The 23,057-nt window shown below is 35.7% G+C and overlaps 1 protein-coding gene and 1 pseudogene across 18 annotated transcripts in view; both read left to right on the top strand.

Moving 5' to 3' along the window:
• Cspp1 (centrosome and spindle pole associated protein 1) overlaps positions 1 to 22,780 on the top strand; it is a 115,244-nt gene extending 92,464 nt beyond the window's left edge. For all 18 annotated transcript variants that reach the window (XM_048782971.1, XM_048782968.1, XM_048782970.1 and 15 more), the window contains 7 exons: positions 3,007 to 3,140; positions 5,917 to 6,057; positions 8,261 to 8,307; positions 10,984 to 11,047; positions 18,088 to 18,197; positions 20,328 to 20,463; positions 21,964 to 22,780. In XM_048782971.1, the coding sequence (XP_048638928.1) occupies positions 3,007 to 3,140; positions 5,917 to 6,057; positions 8,261 to 8,307; positions 10,984 to 11,047; positions 18,088 to 18,197; positions 20,328 to 20,463; positions 21,964 to 22,175 (844 nt within the window). In that variant the 3' untranslated portion in view covers positions 22,176 to 22,780. The remainder of the gene's footprint in view (positions 1 to 3,006; positions 3,141 to 5,916; positions 6,058 to 8,260; positions 8,308 to 10,983; positions 11,048 to 18,087; positions 18,198 to 20,327; positions 20,464 to 21,963) is intronic.
• LOC125610620 lies at positions 12,711 to 12,889 on the top strand (annotated as a pseudogene).
• Positions 22,781 to 23,057: the final 277 nt, after the last annotated feature.

Here is a 23,057-nt window from a genome sequence, read left to right as displayed (position 1 = left end):
TTTCTCCACTGGAAGGTTATGAAGAGGGGGTAGAGTTAAGCTCTATCTAATAGAAGGGAGTTATCCACATATCTTATTTAAAATTCTTCAGTAAGAAATATTTCTCTTTTTTTTCATTATTTAGTTATTCAATTACTTATATCTCTGTTGTCTCATATATATTTATTTTGTACTTTGGGGTATAATCCAATATTACATTATTTATTTTATTGCTCCTATTATTTCAGCTTTGGCTATTGGAAACTCTTTTAGATTGGCTCCTATGTCTCTTTTATCTTTGATTTGTCCCCATCTTTTTTTTTTTCTTTTTCTTTTTGGTACCAGGGGTGTGTGTAACCATGCCTGGCCATCCTTTTGTTTGTGATACTTTGTTTCTTTCTGGTACTTCAAGATACTCCTGAATCATCTTCTATTTTCCCTGCCCCAGTTCTAAAATCAGCCATTTCTCCAAGAAGCTCTAGTTGTTTGGGGAGAATAGTATTTAGAAACAAACCTCTGGTCCCTGGGTGTGCTTGTTAATAAGGTGCCATTGCTTCTAAGCCCTCTTAGTGAACAGAGCTAGATGATATGTATACTTAGTCATAAACTTATCTTGAACTGTTCCTGATTCTCTCTTTGTATATGAAGTACATACTGATGTCTGAGTCTAATCTGGTATGTGGTGTGATTTTAATATAGCATGTTAACTTACCCAGTCATGCTTTGCATTTTTATTTTTTGATGTTATAAATGTCTTAACTATGGCAACATTTTTCATCTTCAAAACATCGGCATTTAATTCAGTATAGTTAATTGTTGACATTTTATTCATTTTCATTAATAAATTGAAGTCTGCTCTCTTCTGGAAAACCACTGTGATTCAAGAAAGAGAATGAGGCAGACTTTCAGTTTTCTCTTTTGAAAATTATACATTATTATTTTTACCCTGTGAGTTTCTAGTGAAGAATAAATAAATGTCTGTTTTTGAAAGTACTTTGTGATCTCAGTCCTAAATTTAAAAAAAATTAGAATTTTCATCTTTTAAATAAGAGCTGGTTAAATACATTTACTTTGGTATAATTTTATTATGTATCACATTTAGAGTCACCTTAAGGTTGGTTCTTTAATTTCATAAATATCTTCACAAAAATAAATCTCTTTTTAATTAGTTCATAATTATCAAGCTCTATTTTATGCCTGGCACAAAACAGATATGATATAGCTTACATGCAAATATGATTTAAAACCTAATTCATAACTTATCAGCCTATTTAACTCTTAGCTTTATGGAAATTAGGCATCCAATTTTTGGTATTTATTTTACTGAATCTCCATAGAGTTCCTGTCACCCTATGTGAGTATTAGAGGTCTGTGTCAGCCTTGATGGGGTTGTTTTATGGACCTAGGAAATGCCAGAAAGGAAACTCCATGAGTAGGATCACTGCTATGAAGAATCCAGATATTCCTATCTAGGGGCTCAGGAAAGATTTAATGATAAAGAAATGAAGGATAGAGTCTGACTAAGCCTTATATTATATCTGTAGCTTGGTGCTGCATTTTCAAAAAGAGTACCTACCTAGTGCTGAGGGAAGCAGCAGTAAATATTTGGTTTTTAATTTTCTGAACTAAACTTACCATTCCTCATCCCTATCCTTTCTTATCCTAACTCCCCAAAGCTATAGCAGAAAATTTATTTTTTTAAAAAAAATGGTATTTTTAAAAAATACCTTTATTTTGTTTGTTTGTTTTATCATTTATTTATTTTTATGTGGTGCCTCATACATGCTAGGCAAGTGCTGTATCACTGAGCCACAACAACCCCAGCCACAGAAAAGTTCTTCCTAAGGTTCCTGCTTATTATTAATTTCCTAGGTACCACAGGAATAGAATATTAATTGACTAATTTAATATTAAGTTCCCTGGTAACATTGTATAAAATCAGAGTTGGAGGTCTGGGGTTGTGGCTCAGTGGTATGAGCGCTTGCCTCACACATATGAGGCACTGGATTTGATCCGCAGCACCACATAAAAATAAATAAAAGTATTGCGTCCATCCATCTACAACTAAAAATCAATGTTGGGGACTTTGCACAATAGTCTTTATATTGAGCATCACATTAATATTACAGTTCTTTGTGAAATTTTTACTTTGGGCTGAGGTTATATTTATAAGCCAGGTTCTATGCTAGGTACTTTACATGATATCTCTTAATTCTCCTGCTGATAACATGATTATATTGGATACATATTACCTTTGTTTTAAAGATAATGAAATTAAGGTCAAACTGCCAATAAGTAGAAGAGCTGGTCTTTGAATCTATGTCTCTGACCTCAAATATTGTGGTCTCATGAACATTTAAGGCAAAGCTGAATCATTCCACAATTCTAAATTTGAATGTGAGCATTTTGAAAGATTATAATGACCTTATATGCCCTATTTTTTTAAAATATAAGAATTGAAATAACAGAGCTGTTAATTTTTATAATATACTGTAGCCCCCATCCAGTGTGGGCTACTGAACCCAGGTCAAATTTGGGGCGACACAAAATGACCATGCAGACATGGAATACCTTTTCTGGGCGTCAGGATGGCTTCCCTGTCTCTCAGCCTCAAGCTCCCACAAAGCGGGCAAGAGAAAAAAATGGGAAGCTGGTGAGAGAGGGGGAATGGTCTGAGGCTCGGGACTTTTATTTCTGGAGGGAGCTAATCCATGGAACATTCTATTCAAAAAAGGGCAGAAGGGTAGGATTACAACAAACAGGTGGGTGTAATCCAACTCCATCGGGTGACACCCACTCACAGAGCTACACCTTTCTTATCTGAGTAGAGGTAAAGTCCACTTACACTGCAGGGTGCAATGCCAGTCCAGGACCTCTTTACTCCGGACTTAAAGGTGTATACATAGCTCCTGTCCAGGGCGGCTCCTGAACAATATACTGGGGTGAAAGATGCCAAATTTATTTTATAGTGAATTTAATTTTTCTTCCAATAAAACACATTTATCATATTTTGTCATTTGTCTGCAGGAAAAGGAATCCCATGGATATATTTGATATGGCTAGACATCGGGTACAAGCTCCTGTCAGAAGACAGTCACCTAAGGGCTTAGATGCTGCCACTTTTCAGAATATTCATGATTTTAATGAGCTGAAAGATAGAGGTAAGTACCTATTATTCCTTTAAAGATACAGCAAGAGTATTCTACCATATTCAGGAATCTTTAAAGATGTTTGTACTCTGGTTTTAGGTAAAATTTCACTTATAATGCATGTTTTAAATTATGATTAATAAAATTTAGATGTACTCTAGGTCTTCAATTTACCAATGTGGTAGATGAAACTTCAATTTGGCTAAACATTTTCTTTTGAAGAGTATATCACTGTAAAAGCCTCAGTGTATGGGGGAGATTATATAGACTAGTATGAAGAATGGAAGTTGGCATTTAGTGGAGGATGGATAGCTGAAGATGAGTTAATGAGAAAGGCTGAGGAGGAGAAGCCAGACCAATTAGAGGAAAAGCAAGAGAATGTGGGATCCTGAAAATAGAATAGAGTAAGTGGATCATCAAGGAGAAGGGATCCAGTGAGAAGAATGTCAGCAAGTTGTCAGTTGAATCACAGGCATTGCTGACTATGAGCAGGGAAATGATGGGATTAGAAGCTGATTAACTTTGGCTTGAGGAAGTTGTAACATAACATTGGAAGTTGTAACATAATTCCACATAACATTGTGGAATTCATTCTAAATATTTGTACATGCTCTTATTTTTAAAAGGAAGTTGCATTAATTATAGCAAATACATATGGAAATATAGGAAGAGGGAGAAATCACTTTAGTTAAGCCATACTATTAACATTTTGGATATAGTCTTTCTGAGCATAATTAAAACAAAAAATGTAAGACAAAAACAGATCATGTAATTTTCTCTTTTCACTTAAGTAGACTTATATATCATCAATGACATATACTATAGTTTTTTTTTTTTTTTTTTTTACTCTAATGCTATCATTTATTGATTACTTACTGTCTGCTAGGCATTGTATTAAGCCATTTGGTTTCACAGTTTAGCCTAGGGACCTATGACATCAGAGCTGTTTTTATTATAAACCAAGCCATTTTTTTCTCTCCATTTTCACTCTATGCTGTGCATATGAGTTTTCCAGAAGCTACATGATAAATGATGACATTTGTATTCTTGTGTATTTTTATGTTACAAAAACTACTTAATATTAATATGGCAAATATGTATGTGTGTATGATATGATACATAAATAACAATTTTTGTAAGTATAAAGAGATTTGAGATCAAAAAGATTTAAACCATAGAATTGGGCCGTTCATTTCCCTGTGTTACCACATCCAGTTCTCATTCAGCCTATGACTTGGTTGTTTGTGTTGTTTTTTTTGCAGAGAAGAAACTGAGTCTGAAAGTGGTAAAGCCAAGGTCTCATCCAAATTTGTGTCCAGAGCTTCATTTATTCACTTTGTTCTCCCTTAACCATTTTTCAATTCTTAGATATTATATGTGTTTCCCATATTCTCTATTATGTGCTTTTGATAATATCTAATTACAAAACTTTACATATTTAAAACCATTATTTTATCCCAACAGTGTAATTAGTGGGTCAAAGAGAATAATATTTTCAAGATCCTTTATATGTATGAACTATATCTATAGTCTCAAGATTTAAAATTAGTATTTAACATTTTGCTTCTGATCAATTGATAACTCATGCAATTTTGACAGAGGCAAGTTTTTAGACCATCATTTCTTGTAGAATGATATCCTTCCTAAGGTTCCCATCATCTGCACTTATCTTGCTTTCTGCATGATATTTGCAAGGGATAAAATATTAATTGGCCTATAACAGTTTTCATTTTTTCAGTGTATTTTAGGGATCAGACATGATTACAGTGTTCTCATGGCTTCCTGAGTCATAGCCATGTGACTAACCACTTGGATATACCTGCACATAGTTGCCCTGCTGGTGTCTGGGTGGCTTCTTGTGAGAGTGAGGCAGGTAGGGATGCAGAGTATATCATCACAAGCTGCTGCTTATTTTAGGAGTTTTCTTAAATGTTGATAAGCCCGTGAAAGGGCATTTATTAAAGAATATTAATTTTTATGGCTATCTTAATGTCTTTTGATTTTGGTGGTGCCCCACTATTTATATTGTTATAGTAAAGTTTTATAAGGATTTTTAAAAACAAAAAAATCAATAAACTTTATTTTCTAAAGCAGTTTTAGGTTCACAGTAATATTGAACGGAAGGTACAGACAGTTCTCATATACTCCGTGCCCCCACGCATGCACAGCCTCCTTATTCTGGACAGTCTTGCACTATAGTGATACATTTAAGTATGATCAGTGAACTTAACATTGACACATCATTTCTACCCTAAAGCTGATAGTTTATATTAGGGTTCATTCTTGATGTTGTACATTCTTTCAATTTGGATAAATGTATAATGATGTATATCCACCATTGTAGTGTCATACAAAATAGCTTCACAACCCTAAAAATCCTCTATGCTCTACCCATTCATACCCTACCAACCCCTTAATCCCTGGTAATCATTAATCCTTTTACTGTCTCCATAGTTTTGCCTCTTCTAGACTGTCATATGATTGGAATAATACTGTACGTTAGTTTTCTCAGATTGGCTTCTTTCACTTAGAAATATTCATTCAAATTACCTCCATGTCTTTTCATGGCTCAATAACTCATTTCTTTTTATTAATGAATAAATATTCCATTACTTAATAATATACTATATCTATTCACTTCCTAGAGGATATGTTGGTTGCTTTCATGTTTTGACAATTATAAGTAAAGCTGTTATAAATACCTGTGTGCAGGTTTTAGTGTCTGTAAAAATGTCATTTGAAAATGAGCTTTAGCTTAGTTATGGTAATCTATTTTTTTTTGTGTCAGATTCAGAAACACGAGTTGATCTGAAACTTTTGTACCCGGATTCTCCAAGAGATCGTCATACCTTAGAGATTCAGCAGCAAGCCCTGATAAGAGAGCAGCAGAGACGGCTGAATAGAATAAAAATGCAGGAAGGTGCTGAAGGTAAGAAACAGTCATTAAAATTACAGATACTGTGGGTAGATTGGTTTCTTGTCGGCTGTATGTCTCTTGTATTGATTTCAATTGCCAGCAGCCCCCTCCCTACACAGTTCCATGCTCACATGGTGTTTTTGACACATTGTACCAGAACTCTCTAATTGGCTTGGGTAAGGGTCCTTTATCCATGGATGAGAGGGCCCAGCCATTTACTCTAGCCAGTAGGATTGAGTACTTTGATTATTTCAGGTGACATCTGTACTAGGAACTGGAACCAAAGGAAGGAATGCTGAGCCAACACATTAGTGCCCTATTAAGCATGTGTCTACTGTGTGTGGGAAGTACGGCATAAAGTGTGTAAACCATTAGACTGGATTATGTTTTTGTTTAGTCATTCAGGCAACAGATAGTTACAGTGTATCTACTAGGAGCACAGATAACTGACCTATATTCAGGGAATATGGTGTTGAATGAAGTAGGCTACTGCTCTCAAAGACCTTATACTTTATTGAAGTGATGGATGTTGCAAAAGAGAAATCTGGGGTCCCGTGGGAATGTGTAACTGGGGATATAGGCATGAAGGTGGTGGCCACCTGAAGGCAGAGTGGAGCTAGTTGTCTCAGAGAATATCAATGGGTGATTCTGATACCCCAGGTTACTGCATGGCCCCCAGATCTGTTTCTCATCCATTTTGTTAGCTTTCATGCCACTGACAGTGGTCAAAATAAAAATGAGTTCTAAAAACACAGCAATCAGATAACAAGAATTGGAGGGATGGTCCTACCAGTTATTTTTATGAAAATTTAAGACCCGTTCCTTAGGCATGCTTGACTGGCTTGTACAATCTGAAGAAGTTTTTCACCTCATGAGATAGCATCACAAGAGTAAGTAATGTGACACATTGGGCCCAGATCATAGGTGAAAACTTTGTATAGGGGACCTCTTCCCTTCATCTGGTTCAGAATTTTTAGTAAATACCTCATGTATTTTCCTATGACAGTGGAATGACCCTAATGTACATCATCTGGAGAGAAAATTCATTAAGCAGCTTTCAATCTTTATGTCCTTGTGGTATTGTGTGTGCTGAGTTGCATGCGACTAAAACACTCAGGGTCACTCCAGGGGAACTGGGCTGTGTGAAATAAACACACACGAGACAGAAATACCTTTTTCTTTGAGGGTGCTGTGACGGCGCCTCTGACCTTAAGGGTCTGCAGAAAGAGAGCGAGTGAGCCCGCAAGTGCTGACCCCTTTTATTGAGGAGAAGTCATTCAAATGAGGCAAGGGGTCAGGTTTCGGGGGGCTGAGTCTAGCTTCATGATGTCTGCTATCAGCAGGTTGACTGACATCTAGTTAGGCCATATCCAAGGGCAGAGTAAGAGAAGGGGACACACAGTGGGCATTTCCATGGAACATTCTATCCCAAACAGGGCAAAGGGTAAATATCACAAGGGAACAGGTGAGTTCCATGGGAATATAGGGGATATAGGAAGGCACGCCCATGCACGAAGACACATTTGCTTTTTCTCAACCCTAAAGATCGGGGCTACTATCTTTGGTTACCTAAGCAACCAGATCACGGGGTGACCGAGAATGCCACACCAAACAAAAGGGGAGCAAACACTTGTCACATGCTATGTCGGCCTCCCACAGTATTGTTTTTCTTTACAACTCTCAAATGATGGTCTGATCTTGTGGGACCTTGTCATCTTAGACTGATTAGGCCAAAAGTATTCCAGGAGGATACAGATGCATTTTGGGATCAAGGGTATCCATCCCCACAGGAATACCCTCTGACTTCAGCAGATACTATGATAATGTAATTCATAAGATTATGGTCTAACTATTAATAGTCACAAAGATGTCTGTAAAATATTTTGAGAAGGAATGTATACTTATGTATACTTAATGTATACTTATACTTATTGGCAGCCTCTATTCCCAGAGGCAGTTTCTAAAAGGAAAAAATGTTTTGGAGAAACATTTGGAGAAACAGGAAGGCTGATTAGATTGTAGAGACTTGGGATCACCATTTTTCATATCTTTGTATATAAAGTATATTCACACCAATTCATGTCTTTATACATGTACTTTGGGTTTTGTTTTTTTTTGCATTGCAATTCTTATTACACATATATACCACAATTTTTCATATCTCTGTTTGTATATGAAGTAGGTTAATCTTGTTTTTATTCTCCATCAACTATAGCTGACTTAAACTCCATCCCAAGTGCCAAAGTACAAGAGCACAGAATGGTAAGTAGTAGCCAGTTCTATTTTTTTTTTTTTTTTTGGTGGTGCTGGGGATTGAACCCAGGGCCTTAGTGCATGCAAGGCAAGCACTGTATCAATTGAGCTATATCCCCAGCCCTGTAGCCAGTTCTAATTTTTTGAGTTAGATGTTTGTGTGTAAAAATTTTTAGGAATATGATAAGTTTTCCAAATTTTAATTCTTCAGGAATATTGAATTAAGGAAGAATTTAAATTTTGTCTCATCAATGCAGTGGTAGCTAGAGAAGTATTAGTATAATATGTAGAAAAAACATTGTAATGGCTAAGAATAAGAGTTGAATTAGTCTGTGTGAATTAATCTCTTTTTGGTCATGTGGTTTGGCATATTATTTAATCTCTATGCCTCAGTTTCCTTATCTGTAAAATGAAGATGATAATATATACTTACCTCTGGGGTGGCTGTAAGTATTAAATTAATATTTATAAGTCACTTAGAGACAAGTTTGACCTAAAATAAGTTCTGCTTATTAAATAAAAATATAGCATAAGTGTTATTTGTGATAATTAAAGTGAGGATAATTAGAGTAGGGCCTGGCTTATATTGGGTACAGAGTTAGCATTTTCTGTCATCAACGTTAGTATTAATAGGGGTTACTAATAAAAGTAGTGGTGGGGCCTATAAAGAAAATAAGCAAGGCAAGGAGATAGAGTGACAAAATGTCACCTCCTCACTCTTATACTGAAGTGACATTAGTATAAGACTGAATGAAGGGGAGGGGGTGAACAGTTTTCATTTAGCAAATACTTGTGGAAACTGTTTCACATGTCTGGGGTATAGGAGTCAACATGAAAAAACAAATCCCTGCCCTCTGGAGGCTTGCATTCTGGAAAGAGAGACAATAAATAGATCTATATTATGTTAAATCATGGTGCTGAGGGAAAATGATAAACAGGGAAAGAAATTAGGGAGTGCTGGGGTGGGAGGACTTAATATTTAAAATATAGTGGGTATGGGAACCTCATTGAGGAGGTAATGTTTTTTTTTGATTAAGGACACCAGGGAGGTGACCATGGAAACTATTGGTATTACATATGGAAGAAGACTGTTCCTGGCAGAGGCTTGACAGGGATTATCTAGTGCATGTAAGGAGCAGGAAGGTGGCTGGGAGGTAGGAGAGCTTCAAACAAGGGTGAGGGGGCAAATGGGACACAGGTGAGCAGTGAGGTTTGCCCTTCAGGCCTGCACAGATGATAAGAAGTTTCCAAAGTCTTGGTATCCAAGAGTTTCATGTTTCTCACTCGATCACTGATTGCTGTATATTGAGAATAGGCTGAGTGGGATAGATTATTGCAATAATCTAGGCAAGAGATAAACTGGCTTAGACTGGGGGTAGGAGTAGTAGAAGTGGTCTAAAGTTGAATTTTACTTTAATAGGAGAAGGTCGAATTTTTCAGTGAAAAGATAATGACAATATCTGGGATTTTGAGTAATAGCAGTTTTTGCTCAACATAAGCCAACAGGTTTATTGTGGTTGTTAACAGAAGCTAATGTTTTGGACTCCTGATCTTTCTAGGGGCTGGATTATATGAAAAATTATATAGGATGAAACTGGAGATGATTGTCATGGAAAAGAAGACTTAGGTGGACTTTGATCACTCTTCATTTATGTGAAGGACTGTGATACAGAAGAGAGGGTTGGGCAATATGTGTGAAGTGCTCAGAATGGCTGATTCAGACCCTTTGATTCAGCTGATATGATTATCATTATTATCTTCTACAAAGTAGAAGTAGAATCATTAGGTAGTAAATTAAAAAGGAGATATGAATGCAGCATATGGAAGAATTCAGTGTAAGAGAATGTTTTTATAATGAATGCTATTCATGGGTAGAATTCATTGCCTTAAAAATTAAAGGCAAGCCATTATTGTTCAAGTGTTCAAGTGTTCTAGCAAAGCCAAGAAATCTACTAAAGGTGGTGCAGAGAAGTCTTGTTCAATGATTTTAAGTTCCTTTTGATATAAAAATGGCATTATTTTTTTAAACTGTAAACTTCTCTACTTGTAAATTTGTTACCTCTCATTTGGGAGCTAATTATAATGCTAACCCAATAGTAGCATTATTTTTTCCTTGCTCTGTGTCCCATCATATCTATACTGTGATCATCATGACAGTTGTTATTGTATATGTTCATCATTATCTGAGGGCATGTCTTTCTCCTTGCTGTGGGACTATGATCCCCATCTACTCTGGAGCAGAAGCTCTTAATTCACCTTTGTATCTAGGAACTAGTATGTATATTATACACAGATTTATTTAAAGGATGAGTGAATCTCAGCAATGGTTTTTAAACTTTTAATACTTAATTGGATTCATTACTTTTATATTTTCGACAGTAATGCTATCCTTTTTTTTTTTTTTTTTGGCTTCAACCATAAGAGGGCAGTGAGGAGTGGAATTAAAGAGTAAAAGTCTGCCTGACAAAAATCTCAATCCTGGAATGATAAAGTCAGACTGTTGCCTTCACTATCTTGGTGGGGGTTGTATGTGCTAAGGCTTTCCAGAATTTTCTGGGCACTGGAATGTCAATCCTACCTCTCTCCCCATACTCTTTGCGGGGACAGTTTTGCTGGCTGTTAGTACAGATTTGTTTTCCCACACAGGACTAATAAAAAGTTATTAATATATGATGTTTCTTTTAGCTCAGAGATGACACTGATGATTTTTTGAAAAATTCATTATTGGAATCTGATAGTGCTTTTATTGGTGAGTATATTTATTTTAATTCATTAATGCTACCTCATTTAATTATTAAACAATATTTATATTTCTTTTAAGTGCTTTTCTTCATAACTAGTACTAGGTTGTACAAGATGATTTAAAAAGTAATATTCTATTTTCTCTTTTAATGAATAATCATTAAATATGTCTTTTATAAGATATACAAGTTTCAAAATCAGAATTACTAAAATGAACTTAAAAAGTCTGCACAAAAACCTGTACATAAATGTTGATAACAGCTTTATTTATAACAGTAAAAAACTGGAATCAGTGTAGATGTCCTTCAACAGGTGAAAGGCTAAGCAAACTCTAATAACATCCCCACCTTCAGCACAACTTTGCAATAAAAAGGAACCACTTGTTGAAATAACTCAGTAACTTGGATGACTCTTTTGGGAAATATGCTGAGCAAAAAAGCAAACTGCAACAATTTACATAATGTATACATTCATATATTCACCATGAAACATGCAAGTGGATCTGTACAATAATCTGTCCTTTTGTGACTGACTTATTTCACTTAACATAGTGTCCTCAAGGTTCACTCACATCCTAGCATGTTTCGCATTCTCCCTCTCCCTTTTGTAAAAAAGGCTGAAACCACTGTATCAAATTTTGTTTATCCATTCATCTGTCAATAGACACTTGAGTTGCTTCTACCTTTTGGCTATTGTAAGTAAGGCTGCTATGAAAGTGGGTGTATAGGGATCTATTGGAGTCACTGCTTTCAAGTCTTTCATGTATTTACAGAGAGTTGGAATTGCTTAATCATATGGTAATTGTTTTATTGTTTGAAGAATTTTCTTCCAGTTACACAGCAGGTGCTCTATTTTACATTCTCACCAACAATGCACAAGAATTCTAATTTTTCCATATCTTTGCAAACAACTAAAAATATTTTTAAAATATTTTTTTAGTCAGTGGTGGAGAATTGAACCCAGTGCCTTACACATGCTAGGCAATTGCTGTACCACTGAGCTACAATCCTAACCCTGTTAACTTTTTTTTTTTGATAGTAACTATCCTTACAGGTAAAACCCTATTGTGGTTTTGATTTGCATTTCTGTAATGATCAGTGAGGTTAAACACCTTTTCACGTGCTTATCTGCAATTCATGTATCTTCTTTGCAAAAGTAGCTTTTCAAGTCCTTTGCCATTTTAAAAAATCATGTTTTACATTGTTGAGTTATAGGAATACGTTAGTATATATTTTACATATTAACCCCTTATCAAATATATTATTTGCAAATGTTTTCTCCAATAGGGGTTTGTCCTTTTCAATTTATAGATTGTGTCCTTTGCATGGAAGTTTTTTTGTCTTAATTAATGTTACCTTTTGCCCATGCTTTTGGGGTCGTATCCAAGAAGCTACTACTAAATCCAGTGTCACGAAGTTTACCTCCTTAGGTTTTCTTCTAAGAGTTACAGTTTTAGCTTTCACATTTATGTCAAAATATATGAGTCAGAAACCCATAGAATTTTAGAAAGAAATAGATGAATCTACTGTTGTGTTTGGGAATGTCCCTCTATCGGAAATGGACAGATCCAGTATGCAGAAAACTAGTAAGAACATAGTTGAACCCAACAGTACCATTAATCAACTGGATTATAATGGACATCTATAGACCACTTCATTCAGCAACAGAACAAACTTCTTGGGCACACATGGTATATTCACCAAAATAAGACTACATTTAATTGTTTGGATTTTTTTTTTTTTTTTAAATTAAGCACTCTGGATGTACTGACCCCTGCAATTTCCCCAAATGTGGGAAACTCGACTGCATAATTTGTGGTAGTGGGGGACTGTGTTCACACTATCCCCTGGTTCAATTGTTAAGAACAGAGCTTGATTGTTATGGGGTGGTGTTTAGAAAGAGTTATTACTTTCATTCTGGTATTTTAACCTCCATCTTTTGGGGCAAGACTGTAACAAAATTGTAGCTATACCAAAAGCTTTAAATTTTGACCCTGGTTAATGTATGTTCGTGTAATGCCATCATTAGTCTATGAAGCCTGGATCCTTAAGAATTTTAGAAGGAATTCTTTATAGCGGGGGCTCTTTGTTTTTTTACTTGGGAAAACTACAGTTTTTCTCTGACATTTGCATAATTGATGTTTAAGGTTGGAAATTTAATTTTTGTCTTTTCTCCCCATCAGGATATATTTTCTTGTTCTTATAAAGTTTGTGAGATTAAAGTAGAAAAAAAAACAAACAACAAAAACCACATTTTAGGCCATAAAGCACACCTAATTTAAAAGGAGAGAAATCATCTAATGTCCATTATGACAATGGGAAAAAAACAGAAATTAATAATAGAAAGATAGCTGGAAAATCCCTAAATACTTGCAGATTAAACCCCACATGGGTCAAAAGAATAAATAAATAAAACATGGGTCAAAAGAACAAAATCTCAATGAATTAAAAAATACTTTGAACTAAATTTCCTTATCAAAATTTGTGAGATATAGCAAAATAGTACTTACAGGGAGATTTAGACCACTGAATGCATATAATTAGAAAAGTAGAAAAATCTAAAATCAATAATATAAGCTTCCCTACTAGGTAGTCAGAAAAAAGAAGAGCAAATGAAGTCCAAGGTGAGAAGAGGGGAAATAAGAAAAACTAGAGCAGAAAACAAATTTGAAATAGAAAATCAATAGAGAAAAATCAATGAAACCCAGAGCTCTTTCTCTGAGATCAATAAAATTGATGTCTTTAGCTAAGCTAAGAAAAAGATACAGATTATTAATGTCAGAATTGAAAGAGAGGACAATACCATAGATCCAATGGATATTCAAAGGTCAAGGAATACCATGAACAACCTGCAAATTTGATAACTGAAATGAAATCTAACACCCATTCATGGTAACTCTACCAACAAGGAAGGTAGGGAAACTTCCTCAATTTGGTAAGAGAACATTTATTTAAAAGCCTTCAGCTAACATCAGACTTAATGATAAGAAACTAAAAACTTCCCTGTTGAAATTAGGAACAAGGCAAGGTTGTTCTCTCTCTCCACCCTTAACATTATACTGGAAGTCCCTAGCTGATACAGTAAGGCAAGAAAGAAAATTAAAGATATGCTGAGAAGAGGAGATAAGGAGATATAAAGTCATCATTCACTGATGACATGATTACCCACAGAAAATCTGAAAAAAAACTCCCAGAACGAATAAGCAGTTATAGCAAAGCTACAGAATATAAGTCCATCATCTTCCTGCATACGAGCAATGAACAAATAGATCTGAAATTGAAAATACAATATCTGGCATAAAAGCACTAGACTAGGAGACAGAACGATTCACATAGATACACTTTTCTGATCTTTGACAAAGGTTACAGAAACGTTTGTTGGAGAAAATACAGCCTTTTAAAAAAATGGTGCTGGAAAACTATACATCTGTACATAGAAGAATGAATCAAGATCCCTATCTCTCACCCTGCATGAAAGTTAACATAAAGTGGACCTAGGAATTAGATCAGAAACACTGAAACTCTTAGAAGAAAACATTTCAACATATTGGTACAGGAATCAACTTCCTCATTAAGAATCCTAAAGCTCAAAAATGAAACCAAGAATCAATAAATGGGATGGCATCAAGTTAAAAAGCTTCTGCAAAGCAAAGGAAACAAAAACATGGAGAGCCTACAGAATGGAGAAAATATTTACCAGCTACTCTTTTGAATAGGAGATTAATATCCTATGAATATGTAAAGAACTAAAAATTTTTTTTTTAAATTTTTTATTGTTGGTTGTTCAAAACATTACATAGTTCTTGATATATCATATTTCACACTTTGATTCAAGTGGTTATGAACTCCCATTTTTACCCCGTATACAGATTGCAGAATCACATCAGTTACACGTCCATTGATTTACATGAAGAACTAAAAAATTTTAAAACCAGAAAAACAACCCAGTCAATTAATGGGCAAATGATCTAGACATTTTTTCAAAAGAAATAGAAATGGTCAAAAAATAAGTGAAAAAATATTCAACATCTTAGCAATCAGGGAAATTTTGCAAAATTGTGCTGAAATTTCATCTCACTCCAGTGAGAATGACAGAAAAAGAGAAGATACAGGTTACTAATGTCAGAATACAAAGAATAATAAAGGCTGGTGAGGATGTGGAAGAAAAGGTACATTGTACATTGTTGGTGGGACTACAAATTAGTATTACCACTTTGGAAATCGCATGGAGATTCCTCAAAAGACTAGGAATGGAATCACCATGTGATACTGCTGTTTTCCTCCTTGCTATTAACCCAAATGCATTAAAATCAGCATACAGTAATATGGCGTATGCATACTGATGTTTGTAGCAGTGCAGTTCACAATTGCCAACTTTCAGAACCAGCCCATGTGTCCATCAATAGACAAATGGATAAAATAATGTGTATGTGTATGCAATGGAGTTTTACTCAGCCATAAATAAGAATGAAATTATGTCATTTTCTAGTAACAGAACTGAAGAACATCAAGCCAACTGAAATAAGCCAGACTCAGAAAGTCAGGATCTGAATGTTTACTCTCATATGTGGAAGCTGGAGGAGGGTGGGCTGGCAGAATTAGGCAACAAAATTACTAAGTATGCTATGCTCATGTATGAACATACCACAATGAATCCTGCTTTTAAAGAATAATAATAGGGCTGGGGTTGTAGTTCAGTGGTAGAGAGCTTGCCTCTCATGCATGAGACCCTAGGTTTGATCCCCAGCAACACATGGACACAATATCTTTATTTTTTTTATATGTCAATCTACAATTAAAAAAAAAAGAATAATAGACTAGAAAGGAGACTGGTTCAGAAGAACAAGGGAACTAGTGGGGCGGGAGAGAGGAGATACAGGGTGGGGGGGGATGAGTGATCAAATTATGTGCATGTTATCATCATGAATCCTACTATTAATGTATAATTATAATGCACCAGTAAAAATACCATTTACATTAGCCCCTCCCCACCAAAAAAGAAACACTGCAGTGTAAATCCAACAACACATAAATAAGTTCTGTATAAAGAAAATCATAAAAAGCTGATGAAAGAAACTGAAAAACTAAACAAATGAAGGCATTCCATATTCATGGAAAGTATGTTGTTAAGATGCCACTTCTTGCTAATTTAGTTTATATATTCAGTGTAAATTCCAATCAAAATCCTAACAAGTTATTGAGCAGATATTGACAAACCAATTCTAAAGTTTACACAAGGAGGCAAAGATCCAGCACAGCCAATAAATGCAGTATCAGAAGAACAAAATTGTAGTACTGTGTGTATTAGCTTTCTGTTACTGTAACAAATGCCTTACATAAATTAACCTGAAAAGGTTCTTTGGCTCACAGTTTTAGATTTTCCAGCCCATGACTGTGGCCACATTGCTTTTAGGTCTGAGAGTGAGTAGAACATCATGGCAGGAGCGTCTGGTAGAGCAGAACCACTCACCTCATGGCCAAGATACAAAAATAGTGGAGGGGACAAAGTTCCCTGATCCCCTTTTGATGGCATTCCCTCAATGACCTAAAACCAGACCTCACCTCTTAAACTTCCCTCCACCTCCTACACTGGAGACTAAGCCTTCAACACATAATGCTTTAGGAGACATTCCACATCCGAACCATAGTACTACTATGGTTCAGAGTATAAGTGACCTTGGATTTGGTGATAACTTTTATGACACTAAAGGCATTGTGAAACAAATAACTGATAAGCTGGACCTCTGTTCAAAAACAAAAACAGGGCAGAGGTTGTGGCTCAGTGTTAGATCACTTACTTAGCACATGTGAGGCACTATGTTCGATCCTCAGCACCACATAAAAATAAAGTTATCGTGTCCATCTACATCAAAAAACAAGAACAAAAACGTTAAAGGCTGGGGATGTAGATCAGTGGTAGAACTCTTGCCAAGCACGGATAAGACCCTGGATTTGATCCCTAGCACCACAAACAAATTTACTTCTGCTCTGGAAGACACTGTCAAGAGAATGAGAAGACAGGACACAGAAAATATTTGCACAAGACATACCCAGTAAAAGACTTTGATAAAATATGCCAAGAGCTCACCTATAAGAAAACAACAACAACAAAAAGATGGGCAGAAGACTTTCATACACTTCTTCAAAGAAGATATACAGATAAAGTGTATGAATAGATGATTATCATGTATCATTTTAGGAATTTTTAAGTTAAAATGGTTATGGAATGTTGGCTAGAAGGTCAACATTCAGAACAATGATGTTACCACATGCTGGTGAGGATGTTGACCAGCAGGATATATAATTCATTGCTGGTGTGAAATGCAAAATGGTACAGCCACTTTGAAAGACAAGGTGACAGTTTTGTATAAAAATATAATCTTACCATATGATTTAATAGTAATATTTGTTGGTATTTACTCAAGGGTAAGGAACCCTTATGTCCATACAGAAACCTGTACATGAAAGTTTATAGCGCCTTTATTCATATTTGCCTAAAATAGGCAACAACCAAGATGTGTTTCAGTGGGTAAATGGATAAACTCTGTTCATCAATGGAATACTGTCCAGTGCTATAGAAATGAGCTACCAGTTGGCAGAGGCTGGAAGGCAGTAGAGTCTAGCATACATGATCTCCAGCCCTGTGAAGGTAGGGGAAAAATAACTGCCTAGGTACTATGAAAAGACATGGGAGAACCTTCTGTGTGAAAGAAGTCAACCAGAAAAGGCTATGTTAGTTTAGATGTTGACCTGGGCCTTGGAAGTACTTGCTGATGGGCTTGAGGTGATGGAAATATTCTTCCTTTTTAAAACAGTGCTGAGTCTCAAACTCAGGGTCTTGTACATACTAGGCAAACACTCTACCACTGAGCTACCTCTCCAGCCCTCTGATGGAAATATTCTAGATTGTAGTGATGATTCTCATTTCGTGAATTCACTAAAACTCTGTGAACCATGTATACTTACTGGTGTAAAAACAGGCTCTAGATTATGCTCTGGGTAAAATGTTTGAAATGCTTAAAGACTTCTCCCTTGTGTGGCCATTTAGGAGCTTATGGTGAGATTTACCCTGCTATTGAAGATGATGCTCTCCGTCCACCAACACAACTGCCCTCTGCAAGGGAGCGCAGGAGGAACAAATTGAAAGGACTGGACTTCGTATGTATGAATTATTGTGCCCTCCCTCTTTTTTCCGTTTAAAAAGGCAAATGGTCTAGGTTCTGACCCATGATAAATTCCTATGGTCCAATAAAAGAAAGCATTTGCTTTGAAAGTGAAGTGGACATGGTTCTGAATGTAGGCTCTCCCAGCAATTAACTTGATGATCTTATAGCTCCTTAAACTCTGCTGCCTTGACTACCTAATTGCCTCTTGGGGTGGTGGTAAAGTAGAAGCTCTGGAAATGGCACAGAAATCTCCTGTGTTAATTCATTACCCCAAGCTTCAATCCTTCCCCCTCTGGAATATATGATTTCAGAAAAGACACTGTACTTATAGAAAGCCTGTTACATTCTCGTAAGAACCTAACTAGGCTATAGGTGTCAACTCCATTTGGATCAAGTGAATTATCCAAGGTTTATGGACAAGAGGAATGAAATTCAAACCCATGTTTTTCTCACTATTCCACAGCTTTCTGATGCAGTCAGTAACACATACAGTACATACATGTTCCAGTGTTGTCACTTTCTCATTGGGTAGGCAACTTTCGGCAGTTTTCTTAAATTCTGTGTGTTTCCTTCTCTATGACCTGAAGATAACAAATGTTGACGCATTTAGTACTGACCCAGGTATGCCAGGAGCACTCAGCAAAAAACAGATGCTGCTGTGAATTAGCATTGTTATACATATAGCTTTTCAGGTAGCAGAAATTTTGTTGCCTAGCAACCACTTATTTACTTGGGTCTCTACATAGATTTGCCTTTTCCAGATATTTCATTATGAGATCTTATTTGATCATTTGTGACTAGCTTCTTTCAAGTATGTCAGTACATGATTCCTTTTTGTTGCTGAATAATCATTCTGTGTTATGTATAGTCCACATCTTGTTTATCCATTCCACAGTTGATGGATGTTTGGATTGTTTTCACTTTGGGGCTGTTATGACTAATGCTACTATTATTATTTTGTTTTCTCTTGAGTACACACCTAGAACCGTTGGGTTTTATGGTAACTCTATATTTAGCATTTTGAGGAATTGCCATTGTTTTCCAAAGCAGCTGCTCCATTTTACACTGTAAACATTTTACATTGATAAAATGGCTAGCACATAACTTATTTCCTGACTTTATTATAGCCATCTACTGAGTGTGAAGTGGTATCTTAGTTTTGAATTGCATTTCCCTAATGACATTGAACATTGTCTCATGTGCTTCTTTGAAGGTATGTCTATTCAGATCCTTTGCCCACTTTCAAATTGTTTTTATTTTTGTATTATTTTAAAATAATTATATTTAAAATTGTATTATTTTTAAACATTCTGACTATAAGTCTTGAAGCAGATGTAAGATGTGCAAATATTTTCTCCCATTTGACAGGCTGTCTCTCTTACTTTCTTGGTAGTATTGTTTTAGAAGTTTTAAATTTTGATGAGGTTCAATCTTTCATTACTTGGGCTTTTGATGCCTTATGTAAGAAACCATTGCCTAACCCAAGATCATGAGAATTTGTTTTATAGTTTGCTCTTAATGCCATTTATTCACTTTTTGGGGCGTTAGGGATTGAACTCAGGGGCACTTGACCACACCCTTAGTCCTACTTTATACTATACTAAAGTTGCTTAGAGTCTCACTTTTGCTCAGGTGATCCTCCTGCCTCAGCCTCCTAAGCCACTGGGATTACAAGTATGTGCCACCATACCCAACTCATTGATGCACTTTTAATTTTGTTTCAGATCATTTGTTGAATCCCCCCTCCCCCGCCCAGGCCCCCTTGCATTTTGTTTGCTCCCTATCCAAAAACTTAATAATTTCTTTCTAGATTTTTATTTCTCTTTTATTAATCTCTATATCTGTCCCTCTGCCAGAACTTTACTATCTTCAATCTGAGCCCATTGGTACAGGATTTTTTCCTTTTAGACCCTGTAATTGCCACTCTGTATCCAGTTTAGCAGCATTTCTGTTATTACAAATGCTGTATCTTACCCCTGACTATAAAGTCTGTATGGATGAACATAAGAATCAGAATATAAAAGATCCATGTTTTGTTTTATTCTTACATTTATTGAGAGTAAGGACATACTTTGATTAATTATATTAATGAGTGTTTATGAAGTGTTTTTTTAAATTACAGGATAACAATCCTAATATACCACCAGATGGTCTCTCTTTAAAATCTGTCTCCAGTATTAATGTTGATCAGCTTAGAATGAGAAATGAGGAACGAATGCGAAGACTAAATGAACTTCAGAATAAAAATAATAATGCAGGTAAAAGCTCAGTGGCCTATGAAAAATCCTGTAAGAACCCTTACACCTTGGCTTTCACTGATTGCTGAAGTCCTTTGAGCTGTGTGGCTTACATTACAGTAACTATCCAGCAAAACTAGACATCAGCTAACTAATTTTACATCAGATTCTTTCTACTAGGCAAAGTATCTATTTCAGACTAGATTCTAAACAGTTAAAATAGTTTTTGCATATGAAATATGTTCAAGTTTTGTTTTCAGCAGGGAAAATGCAGATGGTAACTAAAGTGAGAGATTATCAGAAATACTTTTGAGCTTTTAAATAATACATTTTAAAGATAATACAGATAGATTGGTATAGTACTGAGAAAATTTACCTTTTTTAAAAATTTGGATTTCTGGTCCATAGACAAAGCACTGTAGCTTCAGGCTGGTATTTTCTCAAGTCATAGTAGACTTCATTATGAGTGGACTCTGATGACTTACAGGTTGAACGTTGTCATGGAGCACATGAGACAGAGCATTTTACCTTAAACAGCTGCCAAACTCCTCAGCCTGCCCTGTCGTGCTATTAGTCACCAGCATAATGGAACAACTTTTAATAATTATTAGCTTTAGCAAACAGTAGAGTGGTCTTTTTTGGAGAATATCTTTAGTCATACTACGTTGTAGTAACTTACTTTACATCTATTAAGACATTATTTATGGAAAAATGTAGAATAGTAGGAATGTCTTTTTAGCTAAAAGGCATTTTCTATACTGAGTACTGCCTCTTAATTCAGTTTATTGGTTCTAAAAGAAACAAATAATAAAGACGTAACAGATATATCTGGGAAAGAACATTTTAAGATTCTACTTTTTGTTGTTGTTGAGGTTTTTCATTGTCTAAACTATTTTTTATTTAACACTATCCTTTCAAACAGGAACTTTTTGGTACGATGTGGATTGACTGATCACTAAATTGCACATCTCTCTTTGCTGGGCTAATCGTTCACAGACCAGGAGATGTAAAAAAAAAAAAATTTTTTTTTTAAATAAAGAAATTGACATCATGGGGTAGGAAGACAGATTTTCCTATTATACCTAATAATTCCAATACAGATATGGAAGTACAATCAAATTCAAATAATGCACCTTCTTCAAGTTAGGTATAAGAATGGAAATAATTTTCTCCCAATAGTGCTTTCCCAAAAATGACTCTTAATTTCCATATAGCAGCATTAACTATGCCAACATGCTTGTGCTTCTGTAGTCAGTTTAATGTTTGGTTGAATCACCTTTGATCTATTTAGAAGCCCCCTGGATGCTAGTGTTATGGAGTCCGTTTAGTCAGTTGATCATATTTTCCCCCACAATTCTGGCCTCTTCCTGGGCCTGCTCTGCTGCCTCCGGTGTGTATGGGAGGGTTCAAAGAAAACATTCCAGTTCAAAAGATATTGTGGGAGAATGCAGAGCTGTAGTAGGCTAGACTGTAGGCAGCCTGTGTTTGTGTCACCTCAGTTGTATCTCTTGTCTCCTTTAGATGACGACAGTTCAATAGTGGACCCTGATGACATCATGAGACACATGGGTGATGATGGATCAAACTCTGTAGCCACTGAGCCCTGGCTCCGCCCTGGCACTTCAGAAACACTGAAACACTTCATGGCAGAACAGCTGAACCAGGAGCAGCAACAGGTTCCTGGAAAACCAGGCACTTTTACTTGGCAGGGCCTGTCTACTGCACACGGTTAAAATAAATGTGTATTGAACCCTGTAGTGCCTTTTAAGGTGGAAAGAATGTTAAATCTATACCTTTAATAATATGTCCTACCTGAGAGTTAATTACTTAAGGTCCATCTGTATTATTTTTCCATGTGATGTATATGATGTATATTATGTACATAAATAAAAGGCCATGATTGGTTTATATGATAGAATTGTATAGAATTATTTTGCCCAATTTTTCCATAAAATCAGGGTGGTAATGAACTCTTGGATTCAACTACCATATGTGCATTATTTTAAATTTCTGCTTGTCCTTAAGGCAGATAAAATGTGTACTGTAAATCAGAATACCCTGTTACTTGCACATTTGCCATTGTTATCTATTTAAAATAACACATCTGTGACTATTCTGGTTAATATAAAAGACAAACATACAAGTTATTTTCATGTCAACTACTGACTCAGTAGAAATTAAGGAAACTGTAATTATTTTACTCCTGTGAGCCATGCACTAAATGTTATGTCTTTCTGCCTCTCTTATGCCAGTGCTTAAAAAGGGTACTCTTTGTCTCAAGTTACTAATTTATATGATTCAACTACTACTTGACAGAAATAAATTATTTTTCTTACCACTCTGTTTCTTATTTTAATGGGAACTGAGGTTCGTTTCTAGAGGCTGGAGAGGTAGGAACACCAAAGGTGAAGTGAAGGACAAAGACTGAAGTTTTGCTCCACCACCATGGACCCTTATCTAAAAGTCAGTTTTTCTAATCATTCGTTAAGTGGTACTTATTCAAATTCTGGAAAATAATTCTTAGTTGGAGTCAGGTCTTCAGCACTCACCATGACAGGCACCACTTCTCCAATAGTTTCCATAGTCATCAGTGGCAAACAAGATCAGAAGTTTGC

This window comes from Marmota marmota, unplaced genomic scaffold (assembly GCF_001458135.2).
Source record: "Marmota marmota marmota unplaced genomic scaffold, marMar, whole genome shotgun sequence".
Lineage (NCBI taxonomy): Eukaryota > Metazoa > Chordata > Mammalia > Rodentia > Sciuridae > Marmota > Marmota marmota.
The sequence above is the reverse complement of the archived record's forward strand: the minus strand, read 5'-3'. Positions and strand labels throughout refer to the sequence as shown.